At 39.9% G+C, this 18,129-nt stretch overlaps 1 protein-coding gene and 1 long non-coding RNA gene across 4 annotated transcripts in view; one reads left to right on the forward strand and one right to left on the reverse strand.

Moving 5' to 3' along the window:
- Positions 1 to 18,129, reverse strand: part of LOC310838420 (myosin-1B) — an 88,856-nt gene that overhangs the window by 26,929 nt on the left and 43,798 nt on the right. For all 3 annotated transcript variants that reach the window (XM_083725779.1, XM_083725781.1, XM_083725780.1), the window contains 19 exons: positions 17,649 to 17,904; positions 16,973 to 17,215; positions 16,693 to 16,869; positions 16,462 to 16,607; positions 16,270 to 16,360; positions 15,796 to 16,185; positions 14,771 to 14,897; positions 12,739 to 12,857; positions 11,925 to 12,121; positions 11,417 to 11,600; positions 11,142 to 11,307; positions 10,331 to 10,455; positions 9,072 to 9,380; positions 8,778 to 8,981; positions 7,440 to 7,565; positions 7,177 to 7,347; positions 6,981 to 7,085; positions 6,767 to 6,862; positions 5,032 to 6,253 (listed from right to left, as the gene is read on the reverse strand). In XM_083725779.1, the coding sequence (XP_083581905.1) occupies positions 6,098 to 6,253; positions 6,767 to 6,862; positions 6,981 to 7,085; positions 7,177 to 7,347; positions 7,440 to 7,565; positions 8,778 to 8,981; positions 9,072 to 9,380; positions 10,331 to 10,455; positions 11,142 to 11,307; positions 11,417 to 11,600; positions 11,925 to 12,121; positions 12,739 to 12,857; positions 14,771 to 14,897; positions 15,796 to 16,185; positions 16,270 to 16,360; positions 16,462 to 16,607; positions 16,693 to 16,869; positions 16,973 to 17,215; positions 17,649 to 17,904 (3,388 nt within the window). In that variant the 3' untranslated portion in view covers positions 5,032 to 6,097. Of the gene's footprint in view, positions 6,254 to 6,766; positions 6,863 to 6,980; positions 7,086 to 7,176; positions 7,348 to 7,439; positions 7,566 to 8,777; positions 8,982 to 9,071; positions 9,381 to 10,330; positions 10,456 to 11,141; positions 11,308 to 11,416; positions 11,601 to 11,924; positions 12,122 to 12,738; positions 12,858 to 14,770; positions 14,898 to 15,795; positions 16,186 to 16,269; positions 16,361 to 16,461; positions 16,608 to 16,692; positions 16,870 to 16,972; positions 17,216 to 17,648; positions 17,905 to 18,129 lie in introns of those variants that run through there.
- LOC310838507 overlaps positions 1 to 18,129 on the forward strand; it is a 178,210-nt gene that overhangs the window by 25,818 nt on the left and 134,263 nt on the right. The window lies entirely within an intron of this gene.

Below are 18,129 nucleotides of genomic sequence, written 5' to 3' on the forward strand. Positions count from 1 at the left end.
AACACCGAGAGAGAAATTGATTTAAACAATGGCAGAGATTTGAGTAAAGCAGGGATAGAAGGATACTGAGGGTTTTTAAAAGGAAAAAACTCAAAGCAAACAGGGAGGGAAACAAAGATGAGTACAACACAGAAGCTAACACCAAGAGGCTTTCCCAACATAGCCTTTCCCAACTGCCTTCTCACTGTACTTAGACCTTACAGTGGTACGTCATGTTAAGTACTTACTTCGTTCACGAGGTCCGTACTTAACCTGAAACTGTTCTGAATCTAAAGCACCACTTTAGCTAATGGGGCCTCCTGCTGCCGCCGCGCCACCAGAGCCCGATTTCTGTTCTCATCCTGAAGCAAAGTTCTTAACCTGAAGCACTATTTCTGGGTTAGTGGAGTCTGTATCCTGAAGCGTATGTAACCTGAAGCGTATGTAACCTGAAGCGTATGTAACCTGAGGTACCACTGTATTTGAAATTGCCACTCCCCCACCCCACCACATCTATTCTAATATCTGCCATTGTTTCAAATCACTACTTCCCCCTCTGTTTTCTCCTTCCATGCTTTACTCACACCTCTGCTGTTTTTGTAAACCACTACTTTCCCTCTGTGAGTGTCCCTCACTCCTCCCTCCCAAGTGATAGCCAATACTGCTGTGCAACCTGCTTTTTCTTTTGCTCCGCTATCCCACTGTGGCCATGAAAATCCAGGATTGTCATGCAGCACTACAAATCTTTCAATGGGGGCAATGCGATGGCAGCCTTCCATTTGTATGTATAGGAAGAAAAGAGTTACTCTTAATTTACTGCAGACTATGGCTTTCGTTAATCAGCTTTCTCTATGTATTCTGCAGCTCTGAATTTGAGTGACAGGGCCTTAGGGAAATTTAGGGAGGTCAGATTTCATGGTTGGCACAAAACGATCTGACAGACGTGTTTGGCATTCTAAGAATTTAAAAGACGAGACTCAGAAACTCAGCTGGTGCAAGACAGTATTACTCCAATGGCATTCTCAAGACTTATTTATGTTTATTCATCATAACAAAAGTGTTATATTCAAAGTAGCACTAAGGGGAACATTCCATCAGCACAAAGATTTTTCCTTGCATAATAGAACATCCCCACCTCTTCTCCCCGCACACTGCTAAGTCTGTTCTGGGAGTTCCCAAACCCTCTGAAGCAAAGATGGGGCTGGGGGGGCACACAAGGGAGGAGAAGGGTAAAGTCATTTTGTACAATTATTTAATTGAATACACCCAAAGGGATATTCTGATTGTTTGAGCATACAATCTGTAGTGCTCAATGTTATTCTTTTATGTATAAACAGTATTTTTATGCTACCTTTACAACCAAAGTTATCTGAGTGGCACACCTAAACATTGTTAAGACATAACTGTTAACAAACAATTACAGTATTAAGGCACAGTGTAGCATAGATTAAGCAATACAGTTAAATACAAACAGGCCTTAAAAACTTATAAAGCCAAAATTTCAAAATCCATTTAAAAGTCAGAGAGAATAAGAAGTCTCTGCCTGGCACCAGGTGTTGCCTCTCTGGGTGCTAACACAGAGAACCCTTTTTTCCTTATAACCACATGCCAGATCTCACTTGGCAGTGGCACTCCAAAGAATGAACGACCTCGAAGTTCAGTTAGGAGCAGTGATTTTTCCAGGGGTACTCAAGGGTACACAGTACCGGCATCTTTGTTGTTGTTGAAAAGTGTGGCACTTACTTCTAACAACTTTATGGCGAGTACCGGCACCATTTTTTCTAGGAAAAAATCATTGGTTAGGAGTAAATTATCCTTCACATAGCTTGACCACAAGCTCTTTAGAGATTAAAAAGTCAAATAGGCCCAAAATTTATTTATTTATTTATTTATTTATCAATTATAATTAATTAATTAATTAATTAAATTTGTATGCTGCCCTATACCCATAGATCTCAGGGTGGTTCACAACATAAAATTGCAATATTAAAAGAACACAAAATACATGATAAAAATAAGAACAGAAACAAACCAATAATCGCCCCTTCCACAACACATTTAAAAGGGCATCTGCACGTGGCAAGGTGGAATACGACATATAAAATCCACAAAGATATTCCTAGAAACATCATCAAATACTGATAGGATTCAAAAAGAAAATTCATGTTGTAAAGTCCTGTCTAAACAAAAATAATTATAATTGCAAAATATGTCTGAAGGAAGGGAGGGATTGTTTGTGGAAAGCCACTAGCGTTGATAAAGAACTGGTGTAATATGCTCAAAATGTTCAGTTAACAACCTTGCATTCTGATTTTAGAAGTTTCCAGGCCACTTTCGAAGGAAGCCCAATGTGGTGCATTACAGTAATCTAATCAGGAATTTGCTAGAGCATGGATAACTGTAACTAGGTTATCCCCAAGTTGGGTCACAGTTCATTTGTCAGATGCAACGGATAAAAGGCACTTTGAGTCACTGAGACCACTCGGGCCCTGAGTGACAATGTTGGATCAGTGGAGTTCCCTCAAACTGCAGGGAAATGCCTCCAGAACATGCTGAATACCACTCAAATAGGAACATGAATCATCCACTAGCAATACCTTCATCATGTCTAGACTGAGTCTTAGTTTATAGTCTTTGATCTAGTCCATTACTGCATCTGAGCACTCAGAACACATCCTGCCTCTCCAGGATTTGATGAAAAAGAGAGATGGAGCTGAGTGTCATTTGCATATTAATGGCACCTTTGTCCAAATCTCCAGATGATTTTGACCCATTTTCATTCAGATGTTAAGCAACGTGGAGGAACAGATGAAACACTAAAACATAATTTCCAAGTGGTCAAGAAGAAATCTTCTAGCATCAATTCCAAGTCGTCCAAGTAGGAGTAGAATCACTGCAAAGGAGAACTTGCGCCCAACATGGGCTGACTGAGTTCTGGCTGCGCAGCCCCACTCTCTTGTCTCAGAGAGCATCAGTGGGCTTTACTGCCTAGTAGGGCAATACCAAGGAAGAGTAACACCAAAGAAGACCAAGGATGAGTGCCAGCTGATTCACCCTGGCATCATGAGGACACCATATCATTTCTGTTCCTGTACCAGACTTCAATGTCATTTTTATTGTGATAATCTTTTGTAAACTAGATTGAGAGCCTGTGAGGGTAATAAAGTGGGATAGAAATGTTCTAAAAATAAAACAAATAAGTAAAATATACAGTCATAGCTCATCTGTATATACTCTGTTAAACAGAAGATTCATTGCCCCACATTGAGGCACAGCGAACTGCAGAAAAACGGCAGGAGCCAGGTAGCTCTTTTAAATGTATTTCATCCAAAATGTATTTGGGGGTTAGACCAGATGACCCTTGGAATCCCTTCCAACTCTACAATTCTATTATTCATCCTTCCCATAAGCTTTAGATTTGACCTTCAGAAAAAGGATCTATCCTTCTTGTTACTTTAAATTAGCACCCAGAAGCAAATGGAATTTTTTGTTGTGCTATGGTCTTGCTTCCCACTCACAAGGATTTACTGCTTTCTGAAGAGCACAGAGAAATTCATATAGATTATCTCAGACATGGCATCTCCAATATGGCACTTGTAGGCATCACAGCTCTCTCAAACACTCCCCTTGGTGCCCCCTAAGTGCTACCTTTCCTTTAAAAATGGGCTCCTTTGGGAGGAAGAGTGGTGTATGAATTTAATAAAGGAAGGAAGAGTTCTTTGTGGTTTTGAATTTTTGTTTTTGTTTTTGGTTGAGATAGGATTGCCTTGCTTTCTTTTATGTTTCATTTGTTTTTCTTTTTTTGCTGGATAGGTTTTTTGCTTGGGATTTATTTTTTATTTTATTTTTTGTAGGTGAGGATTCTGAGCCCACAACAGTGTCTTAGATTCCCATTTGCGCATCTGAGCCCAGAAAAATTGAAGATCCCAATCTTAGATATACACAACCACCTTGTATGATAGACTGGTATTATATTATCCTCATACTATAATGGGCAGCAGGCAGGGGGTACTGAGACTGAGATGGTACTTTGCTGAAACGTGCACTCCCTGCTTTGGGGTTTGATGCTTCAGTGCACTTCCCTCATTGGTGTTTGAAGCAATGTACACATGATCAGATCATAGCTGCCAACTTTTCCCTTTTCTTGCGAGGAATCCTATTTGGAATAAGGGAATTTCCCTTTAAAAAAGGGAAATGTTAACAGCTATGGATCATATAGTCCCTTGAGAAATAATGCTTTCTGATGCATTTCCTCTCAAGCCAGCTTCTGTCTGATTTGAAAACATAAGCCACAGTAAAGTTGAGGTATGTACATTTGGGACATCCATTGTGCATGTGCAGATGAAGCACATTGCAGGCATGGGGAAACCAAATAGGGAAAACGCATCTGGTAAAGACATCCCTGCCCTGTCTCTGATGTGTATGGCAAGTGGAAATGTAACTTAAAGATGGGGTGGGTGGGTGATTACTTTGCTACACTTTTCTGGGGGGATGCAGGGGTACACATATCCCTAAACATTTTGTGAAGCTTTGTACTTTTGTCCGTTTACTGTAATTATTTTTCCCAATTTGAACTATAAAATGGTGATTTTCTTGAGTCAAAATGAGAGTACTCCTAAACATTTTTTAAGAAAAAGAAGCACTGCTTTCAGCCACTAATGTGTACATAGCCTAAGACTCTGCTGCTGCTGCTGCTGCGGCAGCACACAGATCAAATTCATTTTGTAAGCATAGCACACATCCTACCTTTTTCCCTGACAGGGACTCAAGGCTGCTTACCACAAAAAATTATTTCATTCCATTTATCTGTTGAAGGTCTTATACACGATCACTTCCCTCGCACATTTTTTCTAAACAATCTAGTGAATTAGGTTTGGCAGAGAGGTGGCAGTTTGCTCAAGGTGACAGGTGTGTATGTGTATATGTCGTCTTTATGTGCAGTGAGATCAAAATGCAGGAGAAGCTTCCTAATGCAGACTATAACGTCCCTGTTTTCATCTCAGAAATACTGGAAGGTATGGGCTCAACCCACGATAGATGAAAGCATCATACTAAAGGATAAATGTCATATTTTATTATCCCTGCTTACTTCCAAGATGCTTTGATATTTATCTTCTATATTCACTTTGCTGGTGTTTTGAAAGGTGTTTTTTTAAAAAATAAAGTTGAAGTTGTTTTCTCATCCTAACTGACTTTCTTTGGTGAAGAATCAATATATTACAAGTTTTAATGGGGGTTCCGCCCCTCTCCACCAGAAAATATTTATATTGCAGCTTAATCTAAGAATGCTGTTCCTTTTCTTGATCTCTTGTGAAATTCAAAAACATGCATGCTTGTCATTATCTGATGAGGAAAGACTAATCACTGTTGAATAACTTCACTGGCTAAACAGTTTGTGTCACTGTTTGTGGTCACCGTTTTTAATATTGTATTTTAAATTGTTGTAACCTGTCTTGGGGTAAAAGTTGGGTAAATAATAATAATAATAATCTGTAGAGTAGAGCTGACTGTTCACAGCTCAGTAAGGCATTTGAAGTTGTTTTCCTTTAGGGATACTTGTTCAAATGTTTAAATTTGTGAGTACTAATCCATTTAATTTGTCTCAAATGTGACTGAAGCAAAGGGAAACCAAGTGCTTGATCCACAAACCACTTAAGCTTCCCTGCTTGGATTTTGGACCACCATCCTAACCATGTCTAGCTAGAAATAAGTCCCAGTGAAATCAATGGAATTGACTCCCAAGGAAATGAATTTAGGATTACAGACTTAAACCACCAAGCCCAGAATAATCCAATTGGAGTAAAAAAGGGACTTCACCATTCAAAATTGTCTGACTCAAAAGAATGGTAACAATAAGATCTATATTGACGTCTCCTCCACTTCAATAATTATACTACTGAAATAAAGAAAGCTTTGGTTAGCCAGAAATTATGATGTACATGAAATGCTATGAAAAGAATAGTACTGTATAGAAAAGCAACGCATAAAATCTTTTTTGTCATCTTGCAAAGGAATCTACAATCTTTATTTTCTAGAAACTGAACAATGATAATTACAAAAGTGACAAAGAGCTTCACATTTTGCGCTTCTCTTCAGTCACTGCAGCTTTTTGTTGAGCTTATTCTTCGCTTACAACAACTTTCTTGTGCACCTCTCGGGTCTTCACCCGAAGCTTGTTAACCTGGGACTCAGCAATGTCAGCCCGCTCCTCAGCCTCTTCCAGCTCATGCTGAATCTTGCGGAATTTAGACAGGTTCACATTGGATTGTTCCTCCTGAAAATGGATAAAAATATATGAATCAAGGTACTGGATTTTTAACACTTAAATAGAATAAATGATTTTGAGTATAAATCTCAGTAGCAGCATTGGGACATAATGCCAAACCTTGGTTAGTTTAGCTTGACTGTTCTTTGTACATTCAGACCTGCCCATGATATTATTGGTCAGTATGAGTTGATAATGTCTTTAATAGACTACAGAAATGCACAGTTTTTATTGTGAACTCCAATGTGTACAGTAAAGTGGTATGCAAAAGTGACTATTGCTATTTCATATTGCTTTAATTACTCAGACTGCTAAAGGATCTTCTCTGAAAAACAATATGAGCAAGGTTTCTGCAATCTTCCCATTATGAAAATTTGGGTTCATGTTACTGAGGGCACAATCCACTGATAATTTTTCTCACATAAGTCTCGTTGTACTTATTGATAGAAATGAAACTTTGCTATATCAAATTTACCTTCATAATTCTAGCTCAAGCTACAGCAAGTTCAGAATAATACTTACAGCTTCTTCAGATTGTCTCTTGTATGCTTTCACTTTCATCTGCAACTTGTCAACCAGGTCCTGGAGTCTAAGAACATTCTTTCGGTCTTCCTCAGACTGGACAGAGCAGGATATTTTTTTCACAAAAGAAAAGAAAACAACATGAGTACATCTGATTATAAAATGCTTTTACCAGTTCCTCCAAAAGATGCAGAAAAAATATATCTGTCCTCACCTGGTAGGTTAGTTCCTTTACACGTCTCTCATATTTGCGCACACCCTTGATAGCATCAGCACTGCGCTTCTGCTCATTCTCAACTTCAGCTTCCAGCTCACGTACCTGGGGAAAATGGAATTAGCCATTAGCTGTCCAGCTGGTCAATTTGTTCAAGAAGTAGAACTGAGTGGACTTGTTTACAAGAAATACATACTCTGTGCTCCAGTTTCTGGAGCTGCTTCTTGCCACCCTTCATTGCCAGCTGTTCTGCCTCGTCAAGACGATGCTGCAAGTCCTTCACTGTCTGGTCCAGGTTCTTCTTCATCCTCTCCAAGTGGGCACTGGTGTCTTGTTCCTTCTTGAGTTCCTCAGCCATCATGGCTGCCTATTAATAGAGAAATTTTCCCCAGTTTAGGAAACCAGCCATGCAAACTGCAAGCAGGATTATAGTTTCAAAAGAAAATCTGCCCAACTCACATCAGTGATGGCTTTCTTGGCTTTCTCTTCTGCATTGCGTGCTTCCTGAATAGTCTCTTCCACTTCACTCTGGATTTGTGAGATGTCTGTTTCCAGCTTCTTCTTGGTGTTGATCAAGCTGGTATTCTATACAGAATGGGAGATCATAGTTTTCGTAAAGGACCAAGCCTAAATATGTCATTCATATTGCTTGCATTTTGTACAAAAGAATGATGTTGAGTACAATTGCAGGTACTCAGAAATGAGCCACAAACCTTTCCCCAGCATACCTATGATGCAGAAACCAGCTCTGTTGGGCTCCTCCCTCCCTCAACTAGGGAATGGGAGAGGAATTTGGTTTGGTTTACATTTTAATTCACACATCCTGAAACCACGTGTAAAACTTAAATACATCTATATTTCAAAATGTGCCCTTCTCTGAAGTTTGTGATGCAAAAAATGTGTGCAGAAAAACATATTAAGGATGTGTGGATAAAGATGCATTTATCAGTGAGAATGACATACCAAATGTATTATATTAGGGAAAATTGCTTGCATACAGAAATGTGCATATTTAGAGAAATGCACACTAAAATGCTGCTGCTATTGTTGCTAACAACAACAACAACAACAATAATAATAATTTTAAAAAATGAATTTTGTTTTACTTTTTAAAAAATACAAACTGATGAGGAAACTTAGTGAACTGAAGATTGGAAAAATGAGAAACAGAGAGAAATCAAAGTAGATAGTTTCATTCATTTCTACCCTCAACTGTTACTTGGTTATTTCATCAGGTTGCTGCCAAGCAATTATCATTCTATCAGGCAGCATCAGAAAGAAACATAGAAAGGAGGACCACTACATCAATTCCATGAGGAGACCGGCTTCATTTGGCTCCTCTTACTAAACTGTTTCCATTCTATCTGGTCATTATAACAACTATGCTACTTTAATAACTGGTGCCTGTTTTCCTCTTCCCTCCTTATGCCTTTTTCTTCTTGAGTCATGCCTTCTAAATCACCTTTCTATGAACAAGGACTATTTTGCTTGTTATTGATCTTACGTAAACTGTTCTGGAACATTTATTGGCTAAAGGGTTTGCTAAAAACACGCTAAATAAATAAAATGAGCTCCTTTCAAGGTCTTAATTGAGTACCAACGTCCACTTCATGTCCTTTGACAGTAGTGATTCTTAATATGATGAGAAAAAGAGGCTGTGTGGTGATGAGTAGGTTAATTGCCTATTTACACATTAGCAACAATCTCTTTATTTCTGGAGCAGAGCCTACACCTGATTTATCCCCACTGGATTATCCTCATGTCCTTGTGTGTGCCCATTACATATTAGAAGCTCACCTGGGTGTGAAGAAGTTGCACACGCTCACTGGCATCCAGAAGTTCCTGTTCTGCAATTTTCCTGCCCCTCTCTGTCTGTTCCAGAGCTGCACGGAGCTCCTCAATCTCAGCCTGCATCAGATTAGCTCTGCGCTCAACCATGGCCACTTGCTCCTTCAAATCTTCCTGGCTCCTCATAGCTTCATCCAAATGTATCTGGGTGTCCTAAAAAATGATATTGAGATATTATTGTGAGACCATTCTTTGCACAATAACAATCACAACTATATCCTGATTACAGAAATATATATGAACCTTGAGTATTCCTTGGGTGTTCCTGAGGTTCTTTAATGCCTCAGCAGCTTGGCGGTTGGCATGGCTCAGCTGGATTTCCATTTCATTCAGATCTCCCTCCATCTTCTTCTTTATTCTCAGGGCATCATTCCTGCTCCTGATCTCAGCGTCCAGTGTGCTCTGCATGGACTCTACTACTCTCAGATGATTCCTCTTCAGCTGATCAATTTCCTCATCCTTCTCTGCAATTCTCCTATCAATATCAGCCTTCACCTGGTTGAGCTCAAGTTGGATGCGGAGGATTTTGCCTTCTTCATGTTCCAGTGAGGCCTTAAGAAAACCATTTATAACAGCTGTTAATAATGGACTTAATTTGACAACTGTTTCCTTATTGAAGTACACTCAACATTATATTGAATATACTATTTAGCAGTGTATTCACCACATTTCCATACTCAAAGGAAGCCATCTCAGAAATGCTACCTTTCGCACGTTCAGCTAGGTATTCAGAACTTGACCTGGGGACATCTTGGCATAAGTTGAACCTGAATTAAAGGATGGTCTTCACTTGTACCAAAATAGAACTAGACAGCTGGTACTTAAGATTCTAAAGGTCACAGAGTGGCTTTTAAACTAACCTTTGGGAGAAAGCTGACAAGAACTAGGGAGCATCTGGTTTGGGACAGAGCATCTGTAAGGGATGAGGGTGTAAATGTTCCACTTCATCAAAAGAGGATGGGGTAAAAAATAGCAGTAAGCATACAGTAATGCTTCTATTTCCAATGGCCATGCATGAGTGCTAACAGTTACTCATCCCAAACAGTACCATCCACACATAAGAGGGAAGTATCAGAAGATCTGAGGGAACAGCAATGTTTGCAGAAGTACAGAAAAGGGTGGGACTCAGAAGCAGCCTACAAGAGAGCAGAGCTTGCTCAGTGACCACAGAATGTTGATGGCTGAAGGGCAGGGAATGGAATGGAATGGAAGAAGGCATTCTGACCGATGGATTGAAATACTAAACAAGAGAACTCCACATTGCAGCATTTTGTTGCAGGTCCCATTTGTGACACTGAACAACAACAGGATTGGACTATTGCCTTCATGCCCTGCTTGTGGACCTCCAAGTAAAAAGCAGATTGTAGGACTAAATGGACCTTCAATCTGATCCAGCAATGTTCTTATCTTATCATCATCCTTCTGGTTGCCTCTTCAATTATTTCACAGTATTACAGATCAATAATTTGTGTCTTTTCATTATGCATAATTGTATTGTTTACCTCAGCTTCCTCTAGAGAAGCCTGCAGTTCAGATTTCTCTTGCTCAATCTGCTTCTTCACTTTCTCTAATTCATGGATGGCCTTTCCTCCCTCAGCAATCTGTTCCGTGAGGTCAGAAATCTCCTCTGTTAGTTTCACACAAAGAAAGGAGAAAGGAGATTAATAGTGTTTATGCAACTAATAATAAACAGATGTAGGAAGGTTTGGGAAGGAGGATTTCAGTTATTCATCCCAGCTCCACTATTTGGAGTGAACTATTATAGTACTAGCATTATTTTATTCATTTATTCATTCATTTATATTCATTTATTTATTACATTTTATATACCACCTGTCTCTTCCAAGGAGCTCAATGTTGTGTACATGGTTCTTTTCCTCCCCATTTCATTCTCACAACAACCATTTGAGATTAGGCTAGGAGATGATGACTGGCCCAAGATCACGCAGTGAGTTTAATGGTTTAGTGGGGATTCAAACCCTGGTCTTCCAGGTCATAGTCCAGCACTCTAATTGTTATGCCATACTGGCATAATTTTAGATTTCATCCCTGTTGGTCAGACCTATTTTATTTTTAATTTTATACAACACCTAATGACCTAAGATGTAAAGCTCCTCATAAGCCTTGTGAAGACTGCATAATAACACTGCATGTTGTGAATACACTTATTGTGAACTCTTATGCACACGGGTGTCTATTCTAGCTTTGGGGAGAAGGACTGTATGAGATATCCCATCCTTATGATCTATTGCTTCAGCTCTGCAAAACGAACTTCACAGTTTTTTTGCACCTATTATGAAAAAGTGTTATTACGTTGGAGATTCTTGTTTTCACGCTTCAGAGTTTCCAAGTGATCCAAAGATTCCTCATAAGCATTCTTCATCTTAAAGAGCTCTGTGCTGAGAGAGCGAGCCTCTTTCTGGGAGGCTTCCAGTTCAGACTGGGTTTCCTCATATTTCTGTTTCCAGTCTGCCAGAATCTGCAAAACACCAGAAAGAAGAAACACAAGAAATAAGAAATGTGTTCACGTGTACCTGAGGATTTGTTGCAACGTGCTGGGTTTTCTTTTAAATTATGGTCAAAAGTACCTTATCAAAGTTCTTCTGCTTCTTATCTAGAGCTGCACAGGCTGCATTGGACCTTTCCACATCAATCATCAGGTCCTCCACTTCATTCTGTAGCCTTTGCTTTGTCTTCTCAAGGGAAGCACATTTGGAATTCACAGCCTCTACGTGCTCTTCAGCATCCTGCAGACGTTGAGCCAGCTTTTTCCTAGAGAAATGTGATTACAACACTTAGTGGTTCTTAATCATCCATTATAATAAATGGCTTACTGAGAATGGTCTCAAAAACAAATTTGATTTTCCATTCAAACTTTGTCTTGCCATGTCATCAGCTCCTTCCATGTCAACACTGATATGATTGCATTATTACAATATATCTGTTGCTTTGAGCCTAGCACAAATAACTCAGTGACCTGTTCTGTTCACTGAGTGATACAAATAACTATTTCCCCCAATTCTAACTACACAATGACATACTTTCTTCTACTTTTGAGTTCCCTTTCTCTCCCTTGCTTTTGGTTCTTGTACTTACTTGGCTTCCTCTAACTCTTCTGTGCGTTGAATGGCATCTGTTTCATACTTGGTTCTCCACTGCGCAACTTCACTATTGGCCTTAGACATGGCACGTTGCAGCTCAGCCTTGGCTTCCTGCTCCTCTTCAAACTGCTCCCGGAGCAAGTCACAGTCATGTCGGGCAGATTGCAAACCATGGGCAAGTGCATTCTTGGCCTGAAATAAGGAAATAATTTTGTAGTTATGAATGTCAGGGTGTTACCAATGTCTGTTCTTATGTTGCATAGTTTCTATTGCATTTGTATTTTTAATGTTTATTTTTAGCTGCCCTGAGGAAATACACAAAAAATGGAGAAAGACGGGGCATCTCCAGCATGTCATCCCTGCCTCAGTTTTACATCTTCCTGTCCGCATCCCACTTATTATGCTAGTATTCTGCTCTTGCTCCCAAAGTCAGCTTTTTTGACTCTCCAAAGAGATGGAAGAATTGTGCAGAAAACACAAGAGAGCAATTTAATGTTGATGTCATGATGTGGTTGTTCCTTCAAATGTGAGTGAACAAATCATAGCTATACCAGAATAAATGCCTAGTTTGCAAGCAGCCTAAGATAGGTAAGCACATGCAATCTTTTGCCCATTTGAATGAAATAATAGAGAGACAACCATAGGGAGATATCTAGAGAAGTTTCCTGAGCAACCTTAGAGCTTCTGACATGAGAATAATTAGGATTTCTACAGAATGCACATGGGTGTCAATAACTGAATAGGATAAAGAAGCCCTGTGTTGTTTAGAACTGTGATAGAGGGCTTGTAATGTTGAACAAAATACACACCTTTATCTCTTCCTCAAGCTGCCTCTTTAGTTCCTCAATCTGTTGGGTAAAGGCTTGCTTGCCTCTTGTCAGCTGAGAAATCAGTGAATCTTTTTCTTCAACTTGGCGTGAGTATTCACCTGAAAAGAGAACGGATTAAATGGAATATATACCTGTACATATTATCTTTGTATCTATTGTATGTATAGATCTATGTATATTTTGTATAGTATGTACATATTTCTTTTTAAGCGGTGGTTGAAATGACCTTGATGGTTATAACAACAAATGCATTAATTTATTTGTAACAATAAATACAGTGGTACCTCGCAAGAGGAATGCCTCGTAAGACGAAAAACTCGCAAGATGAAAGAGTTTTTCTTTTTTTAGTTGCTTCGCAAGATGAATTTCCTTATGGGCTTGCTTCGCAAGACGAAAACGTCTTGCAAGTTTGTTTCCTTTTTCTTAAAACCGTTAATACCCAGGGTGCATTGCTTGAAGAGGTGCAGTTGCGACTTAACTTCGAGGAACAACTCATAGCACGCGGTGTGGTAGCCCTTTTTTTGAGGTTTTTGAAGACTTTGGTGATTTTTGAAGCTTTTCCAAAACTTCTTTTGCAGCCATTTGGTAAGTTAAACTTTTAAAACTTTTTGGGGGGTTTTTGGATTTTGGGTTGGGGTGTTTTCTAGGAGGTTTGGTGCTTTTGAATTTTTTGGATGTGAAGCACTGATTTGTTTTTTTTTGGGGGGGGGGGTTGCGAAGGTAGGAGCTGTGCTGCCATGGGGCCCAAGAAGACTGCTGCTGCAGAGGCCGGCGAGAGGAAAAAGGAGAAGGTTACGCTGGAAATGAAGAAGGAGATCATCCGGAAGCACGACGGTGGAATGCGTGTGACAGACCTCGCCAGGGAGTACGGGAGGAATCCATTGACCATCGGGACCATCCTGAAGATGAGGGAGAAGATCCTTGCGACTGATGTAGCCAAGGAGTCACCAGGATCGTGAAGAACCGCCCAGCTGTTCTGGAGGAGGTGGAGAAGTTGCTGCTCATCTGGTTAGAAGAGAAGCAGCGTGCAGGGGACACAGTGACTGAGGCCGTCATCTGTGAGAAGGCCAAGGCCTTGCACGCAGACCTCGTCCGGCAACAGCCAGGAACCTCAGGCGAGCCAGAAGTCTTCAAGGCAAGCAGAGGCTGGTTTGACCGGTTCAAGACGAGATCTGGAATCCACAGCGTGGTCAGGCATGGAGAGGCTGCCAGTTCTGATGTTCTTGCGGCTGAACACTTTGCAGCAGAGTTCCTGGAGGTTGTGATGACGGAGGTCTACGTTCCACAGCGGCTGTCCTCCAAAGAACTGAGGGACATTTGCCAGAAGTAGAAAGATGTGCAGGCTTTTGCACAGCGGCAACACCCTGACAAGGACCTGACACGTGACCTTGCGAACACTTTTGATACGAGGGTCCTGTCGTCTTTCAGGGAGGTGCTGAAAAGGCGGATGAAGCAGCAGACCATGGACAGGTTCTTCAGCAAGAAGCAAAGAGTGGAAGAGGAACCTTCTTCGAGTTGTCCCCCAGAGTCTTAGAAAATGTATGTACAGTAGTGTACACTTTGGTGATTTTTAAACTTTTTTTGACCATAGGAACGCATTAATTGATTTTCAATGCATTCCTATGGGAATCCGTGATTCGCAAGACGAAAAATTCGCAAGACAAAAAAACCCGCAGAATGAATTAATTTCGTCTTGCGAGGTACCACTGTAAATTAATCATGTTCACTATTCATAAAATATTTTTCTTAGTAGTTATAAATTAGCCACACTTGGATAAACCTCACTCGTTTGCTAACAAGTCCTATTGCAGCTGGAGAAACTTACTTCTGAACAAACAATCATAGAATCAGATTTCATAATGAAATCGTGTTGCGAGAAAAGGAAAAAACATTGCCCTAAACTTGTGTGCAGTTAAGATTCAATTGTATAGTACAGACATAGTAGATTGGTACTTTGCTATCTTTTGACCTAAGAATTGCAGCATTAAATAATTAACTTTCAGTTTCTTACCAGCTTCTGTCTGCAGACGAGCTCTTTGAGCAGTCAGGTCATTAATAGTGCGTTGGTTCTGTTCCTCCTTTGCTTTAAGTTCACTAAGCTGGTCTTCTAAAGTGCGGCTTATCTTTTCAAGATTTGCCTAGATGTGAAATAATAAAGTGTATAGCTATATAAAACAGCTGAGGCCAGATTTAACTAACTGGCCCTGCCAGCACAATGACCTTCACTAGCACAACAGGGCTTTCCCCTCTCCACCTGTGCATGCTCCCTCAAACTGGTTCAGTGTGGTGGTAGGGATAGCAAGCAGATATGCTTGCACTGAAGAAGCAATTCACTTAGTGCCACAGTGAATTCCTCTTCCATTTCCCCACATAATTTATCAAAATAATTTGACTATAGCAGTGTCACATTACAGTATGATACACATTGGGAAGAAGTATCAGGAAAGTGGGGGCAGGGATAAATAATATTTATCACAACAGCACTGAGATAGTGCTTATTTAGGTGACCATGCTTTATGTTTGCTATTATGGAATAATTTCTGTAATAGTTGGTAAATTGTAATTTTGAATTGTTGTAAACTACTTTGAATTTCTTTTTAAAGAAATTACTTCATGCAAATATTTTTATAAATAAAAAATTCAGTATTATTATAGACATGGCACCAAATGACAGCTACTCCAGACACTCTTCTGGTTGTCCCTGCATGAGCCAGGTGGATCATTTGCTCTAAGTACATTTTGTAGATTTAAGGTATAAATAAAGTGTTTTGTGTAGACCTATTAAAAAAAACTTAGAAGGTTCTCTTACATAAAAATCCAATATACTATCCACTGTTCCATCTGCTTAATATGAGTATTTTGCTTTTGCTTTTAGGTACTTGAATGGGTGCTACTGTAACCCACGTATCAATCTCTTTATATTCCCAAACCATGTGTTTATTATTACATTTATATACCACATGTAAGATTGTGAATTCTGTATGTTATGCCTCCACCTGATAAAGCTAAAGGAAAGTATATACTGCTGCAGTATACCTTTGCTTTGGAAACTGACTCCATATTACTGGCAAGGTCATCAATCTCCATCTTCAGCTCACTCTTCTCCTTCTCCAGCTTCTGTTTCACACGTTGCAGGTTATCAATTTGTTCCCCAAGTTCAGCTGCACTGTCTGCATGCTTCTTGCGGAGAGCAGATGCAGTGGCTTCATGTTGCAGAGTGGCTTCTTCAAGGTCCCTGCGCATTTTCTGGAATTCTGCCTCACGTTTCTTGTTCATCTCAATCTGAGCTGCGGTTGCCCCACCAGCTTCCTCCAGACGTTCACTGATCTCTTCAAGTTCTCTGGAGAGATCAGCCCGCTGCTTCTCTGCTTTGGCCCGAGATGCACGCTCAGCCTCAATCTCCTCCTCCAGTTCCTCAATACGGGCCTAGAGAAAGAGAAGCAGCCATTAACAGAGTCTTCCCTGATGAACTGATTTTCATATGATGGAATCAATATGTGCTTGACTTGCCTGTAACTCCTTTATCTTCTTCTGAAGCTGGGAGCCCAAGGCCTGTTCATCTTCAATTTTGCTTTGGAACTGGCTGATTTCAAAGTCTTTCCTTTTCACAACAAAACACAAGATTTCCTCAGTCAAATTCTAAGAGGGCTGGGTGCCATAAAGAGCTCCCAAAAGGTCTTCTAGACAGTAAACCATACTTACTTCTTAAGTTTTTCATCCAGCTGCTGCTTATCATTCTCCAAATCCATTGTGGATTCCTGGGCCAGCTTCAGATCACCTTCAAGCTTCCTCTTGGATCTTTCCAAGTCCATGCGAAGTTTCTTTTCTTGCTCCAGGGACCCTTCAAGCTAAGGACAAAGAGGGGACAAAGACTTTGTAACTCTAATACTACTTTCACCCCACGGTTATTCTTCTGCATGTGATGGTGCTTACATCGTCCACTTGCTGCTCCAGCTTGGTCTTTGCTTTGGTCAGAGTATTGACTTTGTCCTCCTCTGCTTGCAGGTCATCCAAGGTCTGTTGATGGGCCTCTTGGAGGGCTTTCTTTTCCTTGGTCAGTTTGGCAATGGTCTCATCCAAGACTGCCATCTCTTCAGTGAGATTTTTCACCTTTTAGAAATGAACAAACAGATTCAATGTATCAATCCACCCTGGAATGATAATACAACATTCTGACTATTGCTTGCAGATCTGAGCACATTGTGACCATTACCTTGTTTTCTGTGGCATGCTTCTCCTTTTCCACCTTGGCCAGTGTTAACTCCAGATCATCAATGTCTTTCTTCAGCTCTGAGCATTCATCTTCCAGTTTCCTCTTTTTGGCTGTCAGCTCAGCATTCATTTCCTCCTCATCCTCTGCCCGTTCAGTCAGCTCCTTAATTTTAGCTTCCAGCTGAATTTTGGTTTTGATCAGCTGGTCACATCTCTCCTCAGCATCTGCCAAGCCATCAGCTTCCTATACAAATGTATGTCATATAGCAATAATATTATTATCCTACTTAAGAAGTTCATGCACACACAGATCTCTTGCACAGAATCTACTTACATAAAGGAATGTGCACATGGCCTCACCTTTAAAACTAATTGTTAAGCTATTCAAGGCCATATTCTTTCACTGTTCAAGTAAATCACTCTTTAATAGACACTGGTTATGTTGGTATATCAAATACCAAAATAAACTATATTCACCAGTATACTATATATGTGTAAAAAAATACTTATGTCCAATTTAACTTTGACTGTGGTGAACTATTACGTAGAGGATATGTGGTATGTATATAAGATATACAGATTTATTAAACATAGCCACATTTCTCCTGCAATTTCTGAATTCCTCTACCTAAACTAGTCTAGAGTGAAGAAAAATGTATGTTACCAAGAAAGCTTACAGATTGGACTTGGAGTTGCAAGTCATTCTTCTCTTGCATCAGAGAAACCATTTTTTCTTCCAGTTCCTTCACTTTGGCATCTGCTTTGGCAAGGCTTTCTTTAGTTTTCTCAAACTCTTCCTTCATGTTGGCCATCTCCTTCTCTGATTCAGCACTCTTCAGCAAAGGCTTGATCTTGAAGTACAACTTCATCCAAGACCAAGTCTTCACATTCATAAATGAACGGACATTGTATTGAATAGTAAAGATGGATTCTCTGTAACAACCAGACAACAAAATAAAACCTTGATGATGAAAACGACAACAGTGTGATCAAAGTGTTTAATGAAATCCTTTTGTGACTCTCCTAATAAAAATATGAACTGTCCAATTCTTGTCCAGTTGCAAAATAGGTCTTAGACTGCACCACTAACTACACTTATCTGGGAGTAAGTGTAGGTTTATATCTCAAGGAAAGAGTAAGAAAAATGAATATTTTTTT

Source organism: Podarcis gaigeae (genome assembly GCF_964106915.1).
Source record: "Podarcis gaigeae genome assembly, chromosome: 2".
NCBI classification, from domain to species: domain Eukaryota; kingdom Metazoa; phylum Chordata; class Lepidosauria; order Squamata; family Lacertidae; genus Podarcis; species Podarcis gaigeae.